We start from the raw sequence: 21299 nt of genomic DNA, 5'->3' as shown, positions 1-21299 counted from the left end.
TATATATATATATATATATATATATATTTTAATTTTCACAAGAATAAAATGCTTTGCAACGGTTTACTGTGTTAAATACTTTAAAGTATTATCTGCCATGTGGTCTATATTTTTTCATATTTTCAATTGTTTCTTTCACAGTGATTCTAGGAATTATAAGGGGCTGCCTGTGGTTTTTTGTCTTATGCAAAAACCTTGCTGAAAGTTTTGTAATATTTATTTTGTTTCAGCACAACAATGTTTTGTTATTTTTTGTTGCCCGTAATTCATTCACTCATCCACGAGTAGCTGTTTTGATTCACAGCACTTCTAGTTGGAATGTTTCCCTCGCGTGCAAAGTGGGCTAGGGTCACATGATTTAGCGGGTCACAAGTCTTCACGGAACGATGGAAACAAGTAGCAGAGAGAGCACAAACACCTCTTACCGGACGGCGGAAAGTGACGAACTCTTCCAAGATGTCATACAAGATATAACCACAGACGATGACTTACTGGAGCAAAAGCTAGGCCAAGTAATGTCATCTGTTACCGAGAATACGCCGTTACTCAAAGGGGTCATTGGCAGCGATGGCGGTACTAGCAAAGAGGATCCTAGATCCATGACAATAGTATTCCCCAGTACATCAGATGATCGAGACGAGGTGTCAAGATGGAAAAACTTGAGGTAAAATGCGAATTTCTGCCATTTTTGTGATTGATTAATTGTTTGATGTTCTGCTGAGGAGGAAATGACAACACAGGTACCCCAAGCTCACTGTGTGTAATAGAATAAATTATAATGGTTCAGCAGTTCACTTTATTGCGAAATAAAACAGTAAAACTCTAAAAAAGTATTCTGGCCTGACAGTGGAGTCTTGAATATGGTCTGGGTGAAGTTTCAAGCCATTTGGCTCGGCATTTCGAGAGTTATGTTGTTTTGTGTTCCCTTTATGTACAAGGGGCAAAGTGAATGGCTTATCAATGTTTATGTCGATGTTTACTGTAGACAATGACACACACAACCAAAGGTGAACCACTATAATTTATTTATACACACAGAGAGCTTGGGATACCTGTGATGACAAGACGTCAATTACCTCCCCAAGGGAGGGGGGGGGGGTGGATGGAGGAGAGATTTGGGGGAGGTGGGTAAAGGGGGCTTTAGCTCCCTTCCCTACTCAATAAACTTTTTCACACATCCTTTGTAGTTCAGCCCTCCCTTCATTGTGATACAATTTCACTTTCAGAGTGTCAAAGTAGGTAGAGGGATACAATCAATGGTAGGCTCCAGAAATCATATTTTAATACCAAACCCCTTCCATTTTCTTGGAATACCCTAAAAGCTAGAAAAAGAGCCACTAAAAATAGACCACCACATGCTCTGAATCAGCATCTAAGTGAGATTGACCATTGTATTTTATTACAATCCATGCTCTTGTAAGCAACAACCCTTGGGAACTGCAAATTTTAAATACTTATTAACAATAGGTGTTGGTCGTTTACAGGAAATTAACTAGAATGGAATCTGAAAACTATTGTTATAATGTCATACTATTTTAGTTTATTGCTTGATATTAAATGAGAAAATATTGATTCAAACAGTTACAAGGAAGGTACATTTTAATGGAATTGTAGTGAGATAGACTTGTCAACTTTAAGGTCGGATAAAGGTCCTAAGAAACCAAAATGTGAAACCAACCATCCTAATACAGTTGCAGAGAATGAAGAGGCAATTTTTGGTGACATTCCCCTTTTAATGGCGGATTTTGTTGACTGATTTTGTAAAGACAAAAGTTGTGTGGTTGTTAAGAAAGCTTAAAACCCTTTGAAAAACTTTTGTTGGTAAAGAACTTTTGATAAATAATGTCAACTGTTGTTGTTCTTGGAATTCGTTTTTACCCCACCACCAACAAAAAAATTGATTTAGAATCTAAGTCTGCACTTGTTATAAAATGATGCTTTGCTAGTGCACACATGAAATGCTGGAAACTAAAAAAACACTTATTTGCTTCAAAACCTGAGTCCCTATTTATTATCCATCCAGTTCTCGGAGAAGATTTAAATCTACTTGTTTTTGCACCATTGATGTCTTTAGACATTATATCAAACTTGGACTTATCCTTTTTGCTTCCTGTTAGGAGCTCTGTATTTGAGGAAGGCGTTCTTTAAGGAAGCAGGATTGACGACTTAGACCAGGCAGACACCTTTTTGTCACAGGTCCTTATTTAAAAGAGTTTATCAAACACCCTCCCCTTGTCCCACTGGTTAATAAGGTGTGGAATATTGATATTAATTGAATTGTAGTATAATAAAAATTACAATGCATTTATTTCTATTTCTTTACAGAAACCACTTTAAGACTGCAAAGCCTATAGTGCTATTTCTTTTGGCAATTGTATTTGCAGTAAGTTTACAACTGACACCAGAGTTATGATTTACACTAGGGCTACAATTGACACCATGGTTAGGATTGACACCAGGGTGTTGATTGACACTGGTTATTAATTGACAGCAGGGTTATGATTGGCACCAGGGCTATGATTGACACCAGTGTTATGATTGACAACAGTATTATGATTGACATCAGGGCTATGATTGACCAGGCCTGTACCCAGGGGGGTGCAGGGGGTACGAACGCACCCCCCCACACAACAGCCGAAAGTCCACTTTGGGTTCTCAATAGACGTGCTATTTGTAGACAAAACTCAAAATCATAAGCTAGATCACTCTTGTATGTAGCCAAATCCTACAATAAACGTCCTGTGGAGATACTGCAAAGACATAAAAAAATCCCTTTTTGTTCTTTCGGAGTTGGTTAGATTTTTATTAGAGAACTCCCTCCCCCCCTTGCCCCCTCCCCTCCCCCCTGTGAAAAATTAGGTCCACTTTTTCAGATTTTGCACCCCCCCTAAGAAAAATCCTGGGTAAGGGCCTGTTGACATCAGGGTTATGATTGACACCAGTGTTATGATTGACACCAGGGCTATTATTGACAGCAGGGTTTTGATTGACACCAGGGCTATGATTGACACAAGGGTTATTATTGACACTAGGAATGATAATTGGTTTACGGATAAATGATGGATTTATTATTGATGGGTGGTGTTGTGGTTGATAGGTGGTGATGTTAATAAGTGTTGATAATAGGTGTGGTGTTGTTGATATGTGGTGATGGTGTTAATGAGGAGTGGTGGAGTTGCTGATGTTTGGTTTTTATAGATGTAGCGTTGGAGGCTGGTATAGGTGGCAGCTGTTGGTTTTGATGGATAATAGTGATGTTAGGTGCTGGATGTGGTGGGTATTAGTGGAGGGTGTTGTTGTTGTTGTTGTTGTTAATGGTGGGTGTGGTTGGTTACCCCGTAAGCTACATGCCTATTGACTTATACAATACACCAAAAACTGGTATTCGACTCTTTTCGTCTTTAATAAGACTTCTTCAGGGCAGACACCAGCATCGTTACAAGCTTATTTACAAATAAGCTTGTAACGATTCACCTTCTTCAGTCTGTCTGGTATTTGACTCTGCAAAATTTTCATCTTTAATAAGACTTCTTCAGGGCAGACTGAAGAAGGTGAATCATTACAAGCTTATTTGCAAAAAAGACAAAAAATTGGCAGAGTCAAATACCAGTTTTTGGTTAATTGTATTTATTCTCCTGGTTCACGAACACAACAATTTGGGCTTTTTGTATTTATTTTTCCCATGCACTTACACATACAGTAGCACCATCTTAGCACCTCTAGAGGGTACTGACAATAGAAATTCTCTGATTGTTTTTCAGATAATGTTTGCTATCAATAAAGAGGTTTATAATGATACTAAACTGATGTGCATTTCAAAATTTATATCTGAAGGTGAATTTAACTTGTTCATGAATTTAACTTATCTTATATTGATATGAATGTGAGTCTATTTACCGGTATCTTATAAAGCTCTTATAACAATTTTAAACCTGAGACCTAGGCAGAGAGCTCAGTGGCAACAGCTACAGGGAAGGGATGGAGGCTATTCCGCAGGGGTTTCATCTCTTGGCTAGCCTAATTTGTTATATCCATATGGTAAACTGAGGTCTCTATGCATATAATGCATAGATCCTGGTTTCCATGTAGTCGTTCCAAATGCATCAGTCATCGTGAGCCGTCTTTAAGGAAAGTTTACATAACCTCGACCATCATATACAGAAGTCAGCTGACCGTCAAACAACTGGTCACTAGTATCTAACGTTGTGTATCTTCCCTTGAATCAGATCTGCCTGTACAATCTGATGGAACTGGTTTGGTGACAGTTACACTGTCTGGGCCTTTCCCAGCAGATGATGAAGGTAAGATATTTATTCAAGTCAGCACTTTAGTCCTCATATATTTTATGCTTCATTGTTGGGGTGGCATTGATTTTCCTGTTAGACTATAACATGGTATACAGTGTCACCTATAAATTACAACATACCTCTATAGTGGCAGCCTCGCAAACGACCACTGTGAAATGTCCAAGACAGTTGCTCTGTCTTAAAATACCTCTATTAAAGCGGCCAGCCTCAGCAATAATTTTTTTTTGTCACTAGGACGGCCGCTTAATAGAAGTTTAATTGTATTAGTTGTCTTTAAACTCTACAAAGTTCACCTTACCTTTAACATGTCCACGCACTATACAAGGGACATAGGGTTGCCGTGCCTCGAGTCCAGAGCTCTTTCACGATAAGCAAAACAGATAGGCATATTGGTAAGCAAATGTATCAGCTATTTTTATTTACTGTCTTCAGAGATAACATCTCCTGACTTCATAGTTGTGGGAATCAAAAACAAGAATGGAACAATTATTGGAAAACAGGTATGTGCTGTACTGAAGCTCATAACAGGAGAACAGTACTTGATTATTGGAAAACAGGTATGTGCTGTACTGAAGCTCATAACAGGAGAACAGTACTTGATTTGGCGCATCAAAAGTTAGATGTTTAAGTCGGTGCCGTGCTTTTGCCGTTGGCACGGGTGTCCTCAGCGCTGCGTCGATCTTAGTTCTGCCATGCCAAACTTGATTCAGGCGTCGAACTGTTCAAGTACCCAACCCAAATAATTAGATTCGGCACGGCTAAAGCGTGGCGTATGAATCAGGTCTTACACTCCCAATGTTTTCTCTAGATGCAGAACTTGACCATCAAGGCATTAGCCAATCAGGAGTACAATGTTACCCCTGTCGAGCAGACTATGAAGTTCCGCCTCGAGGGTGACGGGTAAGATTTACTGATACTCTACTGTTGAGATGGTATTACTCGTTAGGAAAGAGAGATTTACTGAAACTCTAAAACTGGGGAGATGGTATTACTCTTCAGGAAAGAGAGTTTTACTGATACTCTACTAGAGAGATGGTATTACGCTTTAGGAAAGAGAGATTTACTGAAACTCTAATACTGGGAGATGGTATTACTCCTTAGGAAAGAGAGATTAGCTGAAACTCTAATACTGGGAGATGGTATTACTCCTTAGGAAAGAGAGATTAACTGAAACTCTAATACTGGGGAGATGGTATTACTCTTTAGGAAAGAGAGATTTACTGAAACTCTAATACTGGGAGATGGTATTACTCCTTAGGAAAGAGATTAACTGAAACCCTAATACTGGGAGATGGTATTACTCCTTAGAAAAGAGAGATTAGCTGAAACTCTAATACTGGGGAGATGGTATTACTCTTTAGGAAAGAGAGATTTACTGAAACTCTAATACTGGGGAGATGATATTTCTCTTTAGGAAAGAGAGATTTACTGAAACTCTAATACTGGGGAGATAGTATCACTCGTTAGGAAAGAGAGATTTACTGAAACTCTAATACTGGGGAGATGGTATCACTTGTTAGGAAAGAGAGATTTACTGAAACTCTAATACTGGGGAGATAGTATCACTCGTTAGGAAAGAGAGATTTACTGAAACTCTAATACTGGGGAGATGGTATCACTTGTTAGGAAAGAGAGATTTACTGAAACTCTAATACTGGGGAGATGGTATTACTCCTTAGGAAAGAGAGATTTACTGAAACCCTAACACTTTGGAGATGGTATCACTTGTTTTGAAAGAGAGATTTACTGACAATCTACTGGGAAGGTGGTGTCATTCGTTAGGAAATGGAGATAGCCTACGTTTAGGCAGACTCAAGATACGCTCATGAAAAATTGCGCGCAAAAATTGAACCCCCTATGTATATGCATGCACCTGAGAGGCATAGAATTTATCAATACTTTTTCTAACAAACAAGTCCCGCGTATACTATAAATGTGGAGCATTTACTTGCCAACAGCGGAGAACTGTGTAAAGAAATGTTGTTTCGTTTGTTTGTTGGTTTGTTTGTTGGTTTGTTTGTCGTTTTAACATAATTCGCGAGCGTGTGCTTTTAGTTCATCATCATGCGGGCAATTTTACGATGTATATTTGAAAAAAATCTTTTTAAAGAAGGCCCATTTTCACTAGGAAATTAAATGGGGAGGGAGAAGGTAGCGGGGGCATAAGATACTTGCCGCGTGTGTGAATCAGAGTGAAGAAGACACAAGATGAGAAGGATGCAGAGAAGAATACAACGGAACGATTCTTTTTGATACCCTGTCATTGTGTATCTATCACGCTGAATTTCCGCATCCATCCCCTCCTCGCTTTTTTTACTAGTGAAAAGCCGGCTTTGCGTCTCCGCTTTCTTTCCCGTCCTTTTTGCCAGTTAGACGTCGACTCGATGCAATTGCCAATACGTTTGGAAACGGATAGAACTCTAATGCAATATTGTCTTGTTTGTGTTTTAGGCCGCAAATGTTGAGTCTTGACTTCCAGTCGGATGTCACTCAGTGTGTGGCGATCTCATTCGTGTATTACGTCGAACCTGTCTCACAAGAGAACCAGGTAGAATTGATGTACAAATGTAGTCGTATGTTTTAATGGTTTGAGGAAGACAACGCCGAGCCTTGGGTTTCGGCTGAAAGATCGGTCATTGTTTTACAATAAAAATCGTGGGTATAGCATTTCCCTTGAAAAGAAAAATGAAAATGAATAAAGCTGCTAGTGGGAAAAATCTAATATCGATTCATTTAAAGGATATAAAAAAACGCGCGCGATAGCTTCTGCATCCACGCGCACTTAATGACGTCATAAACAGATCTGTCATGTCACCGCACAGATCAGAAGTTTATGTTTCGTATTGTATTTTTCGTTGAGATTAATTATGTAAATTCGATAACCATTACAAAAAAAAAACATCTACAGGGCCCCATACGCATTCAAGTTTTTATTTGTTTCAATTTACTCGCAGGTTGTGATTGCCTTCATCATTCTTGTGTTCGTGTACGTGCTGATCATCTTTGAGGTACCCCTTGATTGTCAACTCTTGTTTGCATATGTACCAAACTAGTCTGCCACTTTACTTGGCTTTTTTTGTCTCATGTTATATATATATATAATGATGGTTGAAGGCTTTCATAGAAAGTGCTCAATACTCGAAAGTAGAGCGGTGTATAGTGTTGGTTTGAGAAAAAATACAAACTACATAGGTTTCCCTACAGGTCTGTTTCGTGGTTGCCCACTCATCAGGGGATTTCCTGATGAGTGGGCAACCACGAAACAGACCTGTAGGGAAACCTATGTAGTTTGTATTTTTTCTCAAACCAACACTATATATATATATATATATATATATATATATATATATATATATATATATATATTTTTTTTTTTTTTTGGTTAATCCGTAGCTTGTACATCGTGCAACTGCGGCGATGTTTGGGGCTCTACTCGCGCTCGCTACACTGTCAATGTTGAACATGGTAAGAAGACAGGATTAAGAAGGCATGACTTACAAAGCTGTTTACTATTGATAATTCAGAAAGGCGTGACTCAAATAGCTGTTTACTAGTGATAATACAGGATTAAAAAGGCGTTACTTACAAAGCTGTTTATAAGTTATCTTGCCTTGATGCAAAGAGTATAAAATACTATAAATCATCACGTTAAAAACGTAGTTTCCAGTTAATCTAACTTTTTATGATCGTTTCTACGATCAAATGACGATATAAAATTGAAAACAAAATTTGAGATGTTACATGTTGATTTGCCGGATTGCCATCTTTTTCCCCTTTGTTTTTTCAGAGACCTTCACTCGAAGTAATTCTGACCTGGATTGAATGGGATACTCTCAGCTTGTTATTCGGCATGGTGAGTCAAGGGTCTCTCCGATACTCCCAGTTCTGTATTCTTGGAAAAATTGCATCAATTTTCGTGGATTTGTTATTTTAGAAAAATAGCACCTTATTTTATCGAGTTTCAGTATAGAATATTTTTGGTGGTTCGTTTAAAGTATGTATCTTAAAGGAACTACGAACCTAAGTGTATGTATAACCGTAAAGGTATCTTCATGGCATACCGAATAATCCTTGCCAATGTCTAAGGTCATCACAAACCGCGCCTGCCTTTTTTTTTCAGATGATTCTTGTTGCTGTGTTTTCCAAAACTGGTTTCTTTGATTTTGTAGCTCTCAAGGTGAGGAGTGCATGTAATAAAACAATCATTGTAAGCAAGGGTCTGTACTACAGAGAGATCTTATTCTCCCGTAGAGTCATATCGCAGTAGCTCAATGGTACAGCCTCCACATGTTTAAACATTCTGGGCTCGAGGTTCAGGTCTTTTGGGTTGTGAAACAGGGCCTATCACAGGAAATCCCTCAATTTTCTCAATAAGAAGATTCATCAAGAGGTATTTTTCCCCATGCTCGATGCGATCTAAACACCATTTCTTAACGAGAGCCCAGCCCTGCCCGAAGTATATGTTATATTCCTTTCTTTAAACTTTCCTATTGTAGTCCATCTAAAGTGCATTTTTTCGTCTTGTTTGGAATCCTCCTTTAGGCGTACAAGATATCTCGAGGCAGAGTTTGGCTTCTTGTCACTATCCTCTGCTTTGCAACAGCGATTATCTCCGCGTTTTTGGTAATTTCTCTTTATTTGAATTTCAACAGCACAAACAAACTTTTTTTGCACAGCTAAAACTTTCCTATTTTATTTTTTAGGACAATGTCACAACAATTCTGCTGTTTACACCGATCACAATAAAGTAAGTTGTAAGGGAGGTGTGTTCTTGTATATCTTAGTTACCTTGACTGTAGATGGGTACTTGTTTATCTAGGTGGACAGGTAAGTATATAGGTAGGTAAGGTGTCTGTGTAGTTAGGTTTTTATTGGCTAAGCAGGCTGGTAGCCGGGTTTGTAGGTGGGCCGGTTATGTGTGGGAATGTATGTAGGCAGGTAACTGGTGGGTTTGAAGGCAGGTAGCTGATGGGTATGTATGTAGGCAGGTAGCTGGTGTATATGTATGTTGGCAGGTAGCTGGTGCATATGTATGTTGGCAGGTAGCTGGTGCATATGTATGTTGGCAGGTAGCTGGTGGGTTTGTAGGCAGGTAGCTGATGGGTATGTATGTTGGCAGGTAGCTGGTGCATATGCATGTTGGCAGGTAGCTGGTGGGTTTGTAGGCAGGTAGCTGATGGGTATGTATGTAGGCAGGTAGCTGGTGCATATGTATGTTGGCAGGTAGCTGGTGCATATCTATGTTGGCAGGTAGCTGGTGCATATGTTTGTTGGCAGGTGGCTGGTGCATATGTATGTTGGCAGGTAGCTGGTGCATATGTATGTTGGCAGGTAGCTGGTGGGTTTGTAGGCAGGTAGCTGATTGGTATGTGTGTAGGCAGGTAGCTGGTGGGTATGTATGTAGGCAGGTAGCTGATGGGTTTGTATGTAGGCCGGTAGCTGGTGGGTTTGTAGGCAGGTACATAGCTGGTAGGTATGTATGTAGGCAGGTGACTGGTGGGTATGTATGTAGGCAGGTAGCTGAGGGGTATGTGTGTAGGCAGGTAGCTGGTGGGTATGTTTGTAGGCAGGTAGCTGATGGGTTTGTATGTAGGCCGGTAGCTGATGGGTATGTATGTAGGCAGGTAGCTGGTGCATATGTATGTTGGCAGGTAGCTGGTGGGTTTGTAGGCATGTATCTGATGGGTATGTGTGTAGGCAGGTAGCTGGTGGGTATGTATGTAGGCAGGTAGCTGATGGGTTTGTATGTAGGCCGGTAGCTGGTGGGTTTGTAGTCAGGTAGCTGGTGGGTATGTATGTAGGCAGGTGGCTGGTGGGTATGTATGTAGGCAGGTAGCTGGTGGGTATGTATGTAGGCAGGTAGCTGATGGGTTTGTATGTAGGCCGGTTGCTGGTGGGTTTGTAGGCAGGTAGCTGATGGGTATGTGTGTAGGCAGGTAGCTGGTGGGTATGTATGTAGGCAGGTAGCTGATGGGTTTGAAGGCAGGTAGCTGATGGGTATGTATGTAGGCAGGTAGCTGGTGGGTATGTATGTAGGCAGGTAGCTGGTGGGTTTGTAGGCAGGTAGCTGATGGGTATGTATGTAGGCAGGTAGCTGATGGGTATTTGTGTAGGCAGGTAGCTGGTGGGTATGTATGTAGGCAGGTAGCTGATGGGTTTGTATGTAGGCCGGTAGCTGGTGGGTATGTATGTAGGCAGGTAGCTGGTGCGTTTGTAGGCAGGTAGCTGATGGGTATGTATGTAGGCAGGTAGTTGGTGGGTATGTATGTAGGCAGGTAGCTGGTGGGTTTGTAGGCAGGTAGCTGATGGGTATGTATGTAGGCAGGTAGCTTGTGGGTATGTATGTAGGCAGGTAGCTGGTGGGTTTGTAGGCAGGTACCTGATGGTTATGTATGTAGGCAGGTAGCTGATGGGTATTTGTGTAGGCAGGTAGCTGGTGGGTATGTATGTATGTAGGCAGGTAGCTGATGGGTTTGAAAGCAGGTAGCCGATGGGTTTGTATGTAGGCCGGTAGCTGGTGGGTATGTATGTAGGCAGGTAGCTGGTGGGTTTGTAGGCAGGTAACTGATGGGTATGTATGTAGGCAGGTAGCTATGTGGGTTTGTATGTAGGCAGGTAGCTGGTGGGTTTGTTGGCAGGTAGCTGATGGGTTTGAAGGCAGGTAGCTGATGGGTTTGTATGTAGGCAGGTAGCTGGTGGGTTTGTAGGCAGGAAGCTGATGGGTATGTATGTAGGCAGGTAGCTGGTGCGTATGTATGTAGGCAGGTAGCTGGTGGGTATGTATGTAGCCAGGTAGCTGGTGGGTATGTAGGTAGGCAGGTAGCTTGTGCATATGTATGTTGGCAGGTAGCTGGTGGGTTTGTAGGCAGGTAGCTGATGGGTATGTATGTAGGCATGTAGCTGGTGGGTATGTATGTAGGCAGGTAGCTGGTGGGTATGTATGTAGGCAGGTAGCTGGTGGGTTTGTAGGCAGGTAACTGGTGGGTATGTATGTAGGCAGGTAGCTTGTGCATATGTATGTTGGCAGGTAGCTTGTGCATATGTATGTTGGCAGGTAGCTGATGGGTATGTATGTAGGCATGTAGCTGGTGGGTATGTAGGTAGGCAGGTAGCTTGTGCATATGTATGTAGGCAGGTAGCTGGTGGGTTTGTAGGCATGTATCTGATGGGTATGTGTGTAGGCAGGTAGCTGGTGGGTATGTATGTAGGCAGGTAGCTGATGGGTTTGTATGTAGGCCGGTAGCTGGTGGGTTTGTAGTCAGGTAGCTGATGGGTATGTATGTAGGCAGGTGGCTGGTGGGTATGTATGTAGGCAGGTAGCTGGTGGGTATGTATGTAGGCAGGTAGCTGATGGGTTTGTATGTAGGCCGGTTGCTGGTGGGTTTGTAGGCAGGTAGCTGATGGGTATGTGTGTAGGCAGGTAGCTGGTGGGTATGTATGTAGGCAGGTAGCTGATGGGTTTGAAGGCAGGTAGCTGATGGGTATGTATGTAGGCAGGTAGCTGGTGGGTATGTATGTAGGCAGGTAGCTGGTGGGTTTGTAGGCAGGTAGCTGATGGGTATGTATGTAGGCAGGTAGCTGATGGGTATTTATGTAGGCAGGTAGCTGGTGGGTATGTATGTAGGCAGGTAGCTGATGGGTTTGTATGTAGGCCGGTAGCTGGTGTGTATGTATGTAGGCAGGTAGCTGGTGGGTTTGTAGGCAGGTAGCTGATGGGTATGTATGTAGGCAGGTAGCTGGTGGGTATGTATGTAGGCAGGTAGCTGGTGGGTTTGTAGGCAGGTAGCTGATGGGTATGTATGTAGGCAGGTAGCTGGTGGGTATGTATGTAGGCAGGTAGCTGGTGGGTTTGTAGGCAGGTACCTGATGGTTATGTATGTAGGCAGGTAGCTGATGGGTATTTGTGTAGGCAGGTAGCTGGTGGGTATGTATGTAGGCAGGTAGCTGATGGGTTTGAAGGCAGGTAGCCGATGGGTTTGTATGTAAGCCGGTAGCTGGTGGGTATGTATGTAGGCAGGTAGCTGGTGGGTTTGTAGGCAGGTAACTGATGGGTATGTATGTAGGCAGGTAGCTATGTGGGTATGTATGTAGTCAGGTAGCTGGTGGGTTTGTAGGCTGGTATCTGATGGGTATGTATGTAGGCAGGTAGCTGGTGGGTATGTATGTAGGCAGGTAGCTGGTGGGTTTGTATGCAGGTAGCTGATGGGTATGTATGTAGGCAGGTAGCTGATGGGTATGTATGTTGGCAGGTAGCTGGTGCATATGTATGTTGGCAGGTATCTGGTGGGTTTGTATGTAGGCAGGTAGCTGGTGGGTATGTATGTAGGCAGGTAGCTGGTGGGTTTGTAGGCAGGTAGCTGATGGGTATGTATGTAGGCAGGTAGCTGGTGGGTATGTATGTAGGCAGGTAGCTGAGGGGTTTGTATGTAGGCCGGCAGCTGGTGGGTTTGTAGGCAGGTAGCTGATGGGTATGTGTGTAGGCAGGTAGCTGGTGGGTATGTATGTAGGCAGGTAGCTGATGGGTTTGTATGTAGACCGGTAGCTGGTGGGTTTGTAGGCAGGTAGCTGGTCGGTATGTTTGTAGGCAGGTGGCTGGTGGGTATGTACGTAGGCAGGTAGCTGGTGGGTATGTATGTAGGCAGGTAGCTGATGGGTTTGTATGTAGGCCGGTAGTTGGTGGGTTTGTAGGCAGGTAGCTGATGGGTATGTGTGTAGGCAGGTAGCTGGTGGGTATGTATGTAGGCAGGTAGCTGATGGGTTTGTAGGCAGGTAGCTGGTGGGTATGTATGTAGGCAGGTAGCTGGTGGGTTTGTAGGCAGGTAGCTGATGGGTATGTATGTAGGCAGCTAGCTGGTGAGTATGTATGTAGGCAGGTAGCTGGTGAATATGTATGTAGGCAGGTAGCTGGTGGGTTTGTAGGCAGGTAGCTGATGGGTATGTATGTAGGCAGGTAGCTGGTGGGTATGTATGTAGGCAGGCAGCTGGTGGGTTTGTAGGCAGGTAGCTGATGGGTATGTATATAGGCAGGTAGCTGATGGGTATTTGTGTAGGCAGGTAGCTGGTGGGTATGTATGTAGGCAGGTAGCTGGTGGGTTTGTAGGCAGGTAGCTGATGGGTTTGTATGTAGGCCGGTGGCTGGTGGGTATGTATGTAGGCAGGTAGCTGGTGGGTTTGTAGGCAGGTAACTGATGGGTATGTATGTAGGCAGGTAGCTATGTGGGTATGTATGTAGGCAGGTAGCTGGTGGGTTTGTAGGCAGGTAGCTGATGGGTATGTATGTAGGCAGCTAGCTGGTGAGTATGTATGTAGGCAGGTAGCTGGTGAATATGTATGTAGGCAGGTAGCTGAGGGGTATGTGTGTAGGCAGGTAGCTGGTGGGTATGTTTGTAGGCAGGTAGCTGATGGGTTTGTATGTAGGCCGGTAGCTGATGGGTATGTATGTAGGCAGGTAGCTGGTGCATATGTATGTTGGCAGGTAGCTGGTGGGTTTGTAGGCATGTATCTGATGGGTATGTGTGTAGGCAGGTAGCTGGTGGGTATGTATGTAGGCAGGTAGCTGATGGGTTTGTATGTAGGCCGGTAGCTGGTGGGTTTGTAGTCAGGTAGCTGGTGGGTATGTATGTAGGCAGGTGGCTGGTGGGTATGTATGTAGGCAGGTAGCTGGTGGGTATGTATGTAGGCAGGTAGCTGATGGGTTTGTATGTAGGCCGGTTGCTGGTGGGTTTGTAGGCAGGTAGCTGATGGGTATGTGTGTAGGCAGGTAGCTGGTGGGTATGTATGTAGGCAGGTAGCTGATGGGTTTGAAGGCAGGTAGCTGATGGGTATGTATGTAGGCAGGTAGCTGATGGGTATTTGTGTAGGCAGGTAGCTGGTGGGTATGTATGTAGGCAGGTAGCTGATGGGTTTGTATGTAGGCCGGTAGCTGGTGGGTATGTATGTAGGCAGGTAGCTGGTGCGTTTGTAGGCAGGTAGCTGATGGGTATGTATGTAGGCAGGTAGTTGGTGGGTATGTATGTAGGCAGGTAGCTGGTGGGTTTGTAGGCAGGTAGCTGATGGGTATGTATGTAGGCAGGTAGCTTGTGGGTATGTATGTAGGCAGGTAGCTGGTGGGTTTGTAGGCAGGTACCTGATGGTTATGTATGTAGGCAGGTAGCTGATGGGTATTTGTGTAGGCAGGTAGCTGGTGGGTATGTATGTATGTAGGCAGGTAGCTGATGGGTTTGAAGGCAGGTAGCCGATGGGTTTGTATGTAGGCCGGTAGCTGGTGGGTATGTATGTAGGCAGGTAGCTGGTGGGTTTGTAGGCAGGTAACTGATGGGTATGTATGTAGGCAGGTAGCTATGTGGGTTTGTATGTAGGCAGGTAGCTGGTGGGTTTGTTGGCAGGTAGCTGATGGGTTTGAAGGCAGGTAGCTGATGGGTTTGTATGTAGGCAGGTAGCTGGTGGGTTTGTAGGCAGGAAGCTGATGGGTATGTATGTAGGCAGGTAGCTGGTGCATATGTATGTAGGCAGGTAGCTGGTGGGTATGTATGTAGCCAGGTAGCTGGTGGGTATGTAGGTAGGCAGGTAGCTTGTGCATATGTATGTTGGCAGGTAGCTGGTGGGTTTGTAGGCAGGTAGCTGATGGGTATGTATGTAGGCATGTAGCTGGTGGGTATGTATGTAGGCAGGTAGCTGGTGGGTATGTATGTAGGCAGGTAGCTGGTGGGTTTGTAGGCAGGTAACTGGTGGGTATGTATGTAGGCAGGTAGCTTGTGCATATGTATGTTGGCAGGTAGCTTGTGCATATGTATGTTGGCAGGTAGCTGATGGGTATGTATGTAGGCATGTAGCTGTTGGGTATGTATGTAGGCCGGTAGCTGGTGGGTATGTATGTAGGCAGGTAGCTGGTGGGTTTGTAGGCATGTATCTGATGGGTATGTGTGTAGGCAGGTAGCTGGTGGGTATGTATGTAGGCAGGTAGCTGATGGGTTTGTATGTAGGCCGGTAGCTGGTGGGTTTGTAGTCAGGTAGCTGATGGGTATGTATGTAGGCAGGTGGCTGGTGGGTATGTATGTAGGCAGGTAGCTGGTGGGTATGTATGTAGGCAGGTAGCTGATGGGTTTGTATGTAGGCCGGTTGCTGGTGGGTTTGTAGGCAGGTAGCTGATGGGTATGTGTGTAGGCAGGTAGCTGGTGGGTATGTATGTAGGCAGGTAGCTGATGGGTTTGAAGGCAGGTAGCTGATGGGTATGTATGTAGGCAGGTAGCTGGTGGGTATGTATGTAGGCAGGTAGCTGGTGGGTTTGTAGGCAGGTAGCTGATGGGTATGTATGTAGGCAGGTAGCTGATGGGTATTTATGTAGGCAGGTAGCTGGTGGGTATGTATGTAGGCAGGTAGCTGATGGGTTTGTATGTAGGCCGGTAGCTGGTGGGTATGTATGTAGGCAGGTAGCTGGTGGGTTTGTAGGCAGGTAGCTGATGGGTATGTATGTAGGCAGGTAGCTGGTGGGTATGTATGTAGGCAGGTAGCTGGTGGGTTTGTAGGCAGGTAGCTGATGGGTATGTATGTAGGCAGGTAGCTGGTGGGTATGTATGTAGGCAGGTAGCTGGTGGGTTTGTAGGCAGGTACCTGATGGTTATGTATGTAGGCAGGTAGCTGATGGGTATTTGTGTAGGCAGGTAGCTGGTGGGTATGTATGTAGGCAGGTAGCTGATGGGTTTGAAGGCAGGTAGCCGATGGGTTTGTATGTAGGCCGGTAGCTGGTGGGTATGTATGTAGGCAGGTAGCTGGTGGGTTTGTAGGCAGGTAACTGATGGGTATGTATGTAGGCAGGTAGCTATGTGGGTATGTATGTAGTCAGGTAGCTGGTGGGTTTGTAGGCTGGTATCTGATGGGTATGTATGTAGGCAGGTAGCTGGTGGGTATGTATGTAGGCAGGTAGCTGGTGGGTTTGTATGCAGGTAGCTGATGGGTATGTATGTAGGCAGGTAGCTGATGGGTATGTATGTTGGCAGGTAGCTGGTGCATATGTATGTTGGCAGGTATCTGGTGGGTTTGTATGTAGGCAGGTAGCTGGTGGGTATGTATGTAGGCAGGTAGCTGGTGGGTTTGTAGGCAGGTAGCTGATGGGTATGTATGTAGGCAGGTAGCTGGTGGGTATGTATGTAGGCAGGTAGCTGAGGGGTTTGTATGTAGGCCGGCAGCTGGTGGGTTTGTAGGCAGGTAGCTGATGGGTATGTGTGTAGGCAGGTAGCTGGTGGGTATGTATGTAGGCAGGTAGCTGATGGGTTTGTATGTAGACCGGTAGCTGGTGGGTTTGTAGGCAGGTAGCTGGTCGGTATGTATGTAGGCAGGTGGCTGGTGGGTATGTACGTAGGCAGGTAGCTGGTGGGTATGTATGTAGGCAGGTAGCTGATGGGTTTGTATGTAGGCCGGTAGTTGGTGGGTTTGTAGGCAGGTAGCTGATGGGTATGTGTGTAGGCAGGTAGCTGGTGGGTATGTATGTAGGCAGGTAGCTGATGGGTTTGTAGGCAGGTAGCTGGTGGGTATGTATGTAGGCAGGTAGCTGGTGGGTTTGTAGGCAGGTAGCTGATGGGTATGTATGTAGGCAGCTAGCTGGTGAGTATGTATGTAGGCAGGTAGCTGGTGAATATGTATGTAGGCAGGTAGCTGGTGGGTTTGTAGGCAGGTAGCTGATGGGTATGTATGTAGGCAGGTAGCTGGTGGGTATGTATGTAGGCAGGCAGCTGGTGGGTTTGTAGGCAGGTAGCTGATGGGTATGTATATAGGCAGGTAGCTGATGGGTATTTGTGTAGGCAGGTAGCTGGTGGGTATGTATGTAGGCAGGTAGCTGGTGGGTTTGTAGGCAGGTAGCTGATGGGTTTGTATGTAGGCCGGTGGCTGGTGGGTATGTATGTAGGCAGGTAGCTGGTGGGTTTGTAGGCAGGTAACTGATGGGTATGTATGTAGGCAGGTAGCTGGTGCATATGTATGTAGGCAGGTAGCTGGTGGGTATGTATGTAGGCAGGTAGCTGGTGGGTATGTATGTAGCCAGGTAGCTGGTGGGTATGTATGTAGGCAGGTAGCTTGTGCATATGTATGTAGGCAGGTAGCTGATGGGTATGTATGTAGGCAGGTAGCTGGTGGGTATGTATGTAGGCAGGTAGCTGATTTGTTTGTATGTAGGCTGGTAGCTGGTGGGTTTGTAGGCAGGTAGCTGATGGGTATGTGTGTAGGCAGGTAGCTGATGGGTTTGAAGGCAGGTAGCTGATGGGTTTGTATGTAGGCAGGTAGCTGGTGGGTATGTATGTAGGCAGGTAGCTGGTGGGTTTGTAGGTAGGTAACTGATGGGTATGTATGTAGGCAGGTAGCTGGTGAATATGTATGTAGGCAGGTAGCTGGTGGGTTTGAAGGCAGATAGCTTATGGGTATGTATGTTGGCAGGTAGCTGGTAAGTATGTAGGTGGGTATGTATGTTGGCAGGTAGCTGGTGGGTATGTAGGTGAGCAGGTAGCTAACGGGTATGTATGTTGGCAGGTAGCTGGTAAGTATGTAGGTGGGTATGTATGTAGGCAGGTAGCTGATGGGTTTGTTGGCAGGTAGCTGGTGGTCATATAGGTGAGCAGGTAGCTGATGGGTATGTAGGTGAGCAGGAGCTAATAGGTTTGTAGGCAGGTAGCTGGTAGATATGTATGTTGGCAGGTAGCTGATGGGTTTTTATTTAGGCAGGTAGTTGGTAAGTATGTAGGTGTGTATGTATGTAGGTAAGGTAGCTGAATGATGGGTATGTATGTAGGCAGGTAGCTGACGGGTATGTAGGTGGGCAGGTAGATGGGTATGTAAATTAGCAGGTTTGTGGATGGGTATGTAGGCAGGTAGCTGCTGGGTATGTTTGTATGCAGCTAGCTGACGGGTATGTAGATGGGCAGGTTGCTCGGTATGTAAATGGACAGGTTTGTGAATGGGTTTTTTGGTATTTATGTAGGCAGTTGAACAAGTATATGGTCTGGTAGGTGGGGTGGTACTAGACAGGGAGGGGGTATTTATGTAGATAAAGAGGACTACAATATGTGTTCTTCAAATGGCAAGCTATAAATAAACTGCTATAAGAAATGTATAATTTGATTTGAATTCCTCAGATTATGTCAGGTCTTAAATTTGGACCCCACGTATGTGCTGATAGCTGAGGTGATCTTCTCCAACATCGGAGGAACTGCTACAGGTATGGTTCCGACGCTTGTGATCTTCAAGGGGCGTTGTTACAACTGTATACAGTCACAATCACCTTACAGGCATCACATTATTTAACTGGTTCAGGTATGACAAATATTTTCAGTCAACACTCACCTAATGCGCAACACAATATCACGGATTTAAAGACAATCCAAGGCGAAACAGAATTCCAAAATGATGACTAAAATGACGGAGTGTCGCTTTTAAAGATACTAAATTGCGGCTGTGAGGGTGTTCGCATTGGCAAGCTTGACTGCACATGACTGCTGCTCTTGATGTTTCAGCTATTGGTGATCCACCAAACGCCATCATTGTCTCCAACAGTCAAATAAAAAAGGCGGTAAGATCTGTTTTATTAGCCAAGTGGCCCTTTGGGGGGGCTCATGCCCTCAGTGCCCCACCCACTGCCACGGATCTTATCAAGTAACTGTGTTTTACATCGTTTGATGTAAACATCATAAGACTGCACAGTTCAGACGCGTTCGCAGTATTGGCTGAGGGGGTGCGCAGTCATAGGTATCGTACGGGAAAAGCATAGTATTTGAAGATTTCTTAATAAGAAATGACCCACTTGTGCACCCCCTGTGTACGCGCCTACTATTGTTAAGTCCTTCTTGCTCCATGTTCAAAGGTAATGACTATTATATGTTTCTGTTCAGGGGATCGATTTTGCAGAGTTCACTCTGCACATCAGCCTTGGTATCGTCCTGTGTCTTGTTCTTGGTTACGGATTCTTAAGGTATGATGGAGTCACGACCTCATGTGTCACTGGGTCACCTGTGATTCGATCAAAATCAAGCATTCTCTTAATCAATAAATCAAGCAATCAGCAAGTCAACCAATCAGCAATTTTTCTGTCAAGTATCATCCACTAGAAAACGTTGGCTCATGTTATGTAATGTTTTCCAGATTGTTGTACATTCCGATTCGTCTACAAAATGTCTACTCACCGGTGATCGCAGGTGAGCTGTTGAAGAAGTTTGTGTTTTTTTTTTCTAGTTTTCCCTTAGGTTGGCTAGACCCGTGCGCCCCCTATTCCTATTGCATTCTGACTAAAGTTGTCTGTTTAGAGCTCAAACGAGAAGCTGAGATCTGGCGGAGGACGGCCGAGAGAGTTCCGCTCTTTTCGGCGGAAGAGAAGACGGTGAAACTTCTTCTGATGCAGAAAACGCTCATGCTTGAAAACAATATCAGAAATATGGAGCGAAAAGCGTAAGATAAACCTAACTGAAGTTTTTAATATTCTGTGAACTCTCGTCGACCAACTGCTAAATCGTTGGCCAGCACTGAAATGGTAAGGTAATGGTAATTAATGGAAACCAGAATGCGGTTTGGGAATTGTTGCCGAGAGTTCGCAGAACATTGAAAATAACACGATAGAAAACAGAGGTTAGTTATTTGCTTACTCTTTTCAGATTTAATCAAAGTTTACCAGTGGCAAATCCGCCATCGTATCGCGCTTCACATTGGGATGTCTAAAAGAGTAACTATTTAAATATATTTTAAAACAGCTAGTTTCACGAAAAATCTTGTTTTATCTACAGAGTACGAGAGGAAGCCTTCAAAGAAAACCTCCAGGAGCTTGAAAATAAGGTATCCCTCCCATTCATTTAGAACTAAGCTAAACTATGCTTGATGACTTTGTAACCGTTTGTACAGTACAAGATTACGGACTGGCCCTTGCTATTCAAGAGCGGCTCCATCATCTGTGTGGTCATCTTACTGTTTTTTATTCATTCGTTTGCGAGCATCGACCTCACCATAGGTAAGTAGCACTGTTAGGTCGATAGCCTGCTTGCAGGTATTCGCTTGTCCTGCCCGCAAACGGCCAAACTAGATGGCGCATCGCCTAATTCTGCGCAAAATAATAACCAAGTGAACTCCAGCGAGTATGACTACAGACAGAAAGGAAAACGGAAGCAATCATCGTGTGGAATTGGCGAAGCGCGAATTTGTGGCCATAAGATAAATAATCAGTCTTTTTTTTTTTTTAAAAAAAGGTTCTCCAAAGCTAGGTTTATGTCATATGAAGCATTTATTTGCTTTGCAAGTACAATTTTTTCAATCAAATAGTACTTTCCGGATGCCCTGATTGGCTAACTTTCTCGAAAAGTCTGGGTGACCACGGCGCGCACTTCGAACTTAACCAGACAGGATAACGATCGTAAAACTGCAACGGCCTGTATGAATGTATTTTGAGGTGTTATTCTTTCTCATCCAGGCTGGATAGCGATCATGGGGGCAATCGCGCTGGTCTTGCTGGCAGACATCGATAGAATCGAAGACACGATGGAGATGGTGGAGTGGACCACTCTCGTGTTTTTTGCTGGACTTTTTATTCTAATGAAGGTGAATTACGCGTTTACCAAATCTGGATTTGTTTTTATTTAATGTATCTGATACCCATCAAGCGATACGGTTACGACGTATGAATTCCTCGACACATACTCATACACATACTGTGCATGTGATTTACACGTGTGGCTCTGATTCTTACGCAGGCCTTGAATTCGCTGGGTCTGATGGATTTTCTTAGTAACGCTACGGCGGAAGCTATTCAGGTGAGAGCCGATTGCACAGTACTGGGATAGGAGTACCTACAAGTACCTACTCTGGCGGGTAACTATGGATTGAGACATGGGGAGCATGTTTTAAAAATCCCCCAGATATTTGTCCCTTTCAAGCCTCTAACGAACTCCGACGTTCTTGCGTCCAGTGAACCCCAGCTACACCTTCGGGACTTCCAAAATCTACGTCCCAGAATTGAAGAATAAACTA

At 44.2% G+C, this 21299-nt stretch overlaps 1 protein-coding gene and 1 long non-coding RNA gene across 2 annotated transcripts in view; one reads left to right on the top strand and one right to left on the bottom strand.

Annotated features, from left to right (window-relative positions):
- Positions 1 to 199: 199 nt before the first annotated feature.
- Positions 200 to 21299, top strand: part of LOC5506770 (P protein) — a 25737-nt gene continuing 4637 nt past the window's right edge. The window contains exons 1-22 of the mRNA XM_001627402.3: positions 200 to 664; positions 2326 to 2383; positions 3762 to 3834; positions 4227 to 4301; positions 4740 to 4807; positions 5116 to 5207; positions 6759 to 6855; positions 7262 to 7315; positions 7701 to 7772; positions 8095 to 8160; positions 8428 to 8484; positions 8850 to 8930; positions 9011 to 9054; positions 18428 to 18510; positions 18806 to 18861; positions 19181 to 19260; positions 19431 to 19483; positions 19592 to 19733; positions 20066 to 20114; positions 20181 to 20286; positions 20743 to 20870; positions 21023 to 21082. Of these exons, the coding sequence (XP_001627452.2) occupies positions 387 to 664; positions 2326 to 2383; positions 3762 to 3834; positions 4227 to 4301; positions 4740 to 4807; positions 5116 to 5207; positions 6759 to 6855; positions 7262 to 7315; positions 7701 to 7772; positions 8095 to 8160; positions 8428 to 8484; positions 8850 to 8930; positions 9011 to 9054; positions 18428 to 18510; positions 18806 to 18861; positions 19181 to 19260; positions 19431 to 19483; positions 19592 to 19733; positions 20066 to 20114; positions 20181 to 20286; positions 20743 to 20870; positions 21023 to 21082 (1872 nt within the window). The 5' untranslated portion in view covers positions 200 to 386. The remainder of the gene's footprint in view (positions 665 to 2325; positions 2384 to 3761; positions 3835 to 4226; positions 4302 to 4739; positions 4808 to 5115; positions 5208 to 6758; positions 6856 to 7261; positions 7316 to 7700; positions 7773 to 8094; positions 8161 to 8427; positions 8485 to 8849; positions 8931 to 9010; positions 9055 to 18427; positions 18511 to 18805; positions 18862 to 19180; positions 19261 to 19430; positions 19484 to 19591; positions 19734 to 20065; positions 20115 to 20180; positions 20287 to 20742; positions 20871 to 21022; positions 21083 to 21299) is intronic.
- Positions 18358 to 21299, bottom strand: part of LOC116616136 — a 17563-nt gene continuing 14621 nt past the window's right edge. Inside the window, exon 2 of the long non-coding RNA XR_007313999.1 lies at positions 18358 to 19298. This is a non-coding gene — a long non-coding RNA (uncharacterized LOC116616136). The remainder of the gene's footprint in view (positions 19299 to 21299) is intronic.

Source organism: Nematostella vectensis, chromosome 10 (assembly GCF_932526225.1).
Source record: "Nematostella vectensis chromosome 10, jaNemVect1.1, whole genome shotgun sequence".
In the NCBI taxonomy this organism is placed as follows: Eukaryota; Metazoa; Cnidaria; class Anthozoa; order Actiniaria; family Edwardsiidae; genus Nematostella; species Nematostella vectensis.
The sequence above is the reverse complement of the archived record's forward strand: the minus strand, read 5'-3'. Positions and strand labels throughout refer to the sequence as shown.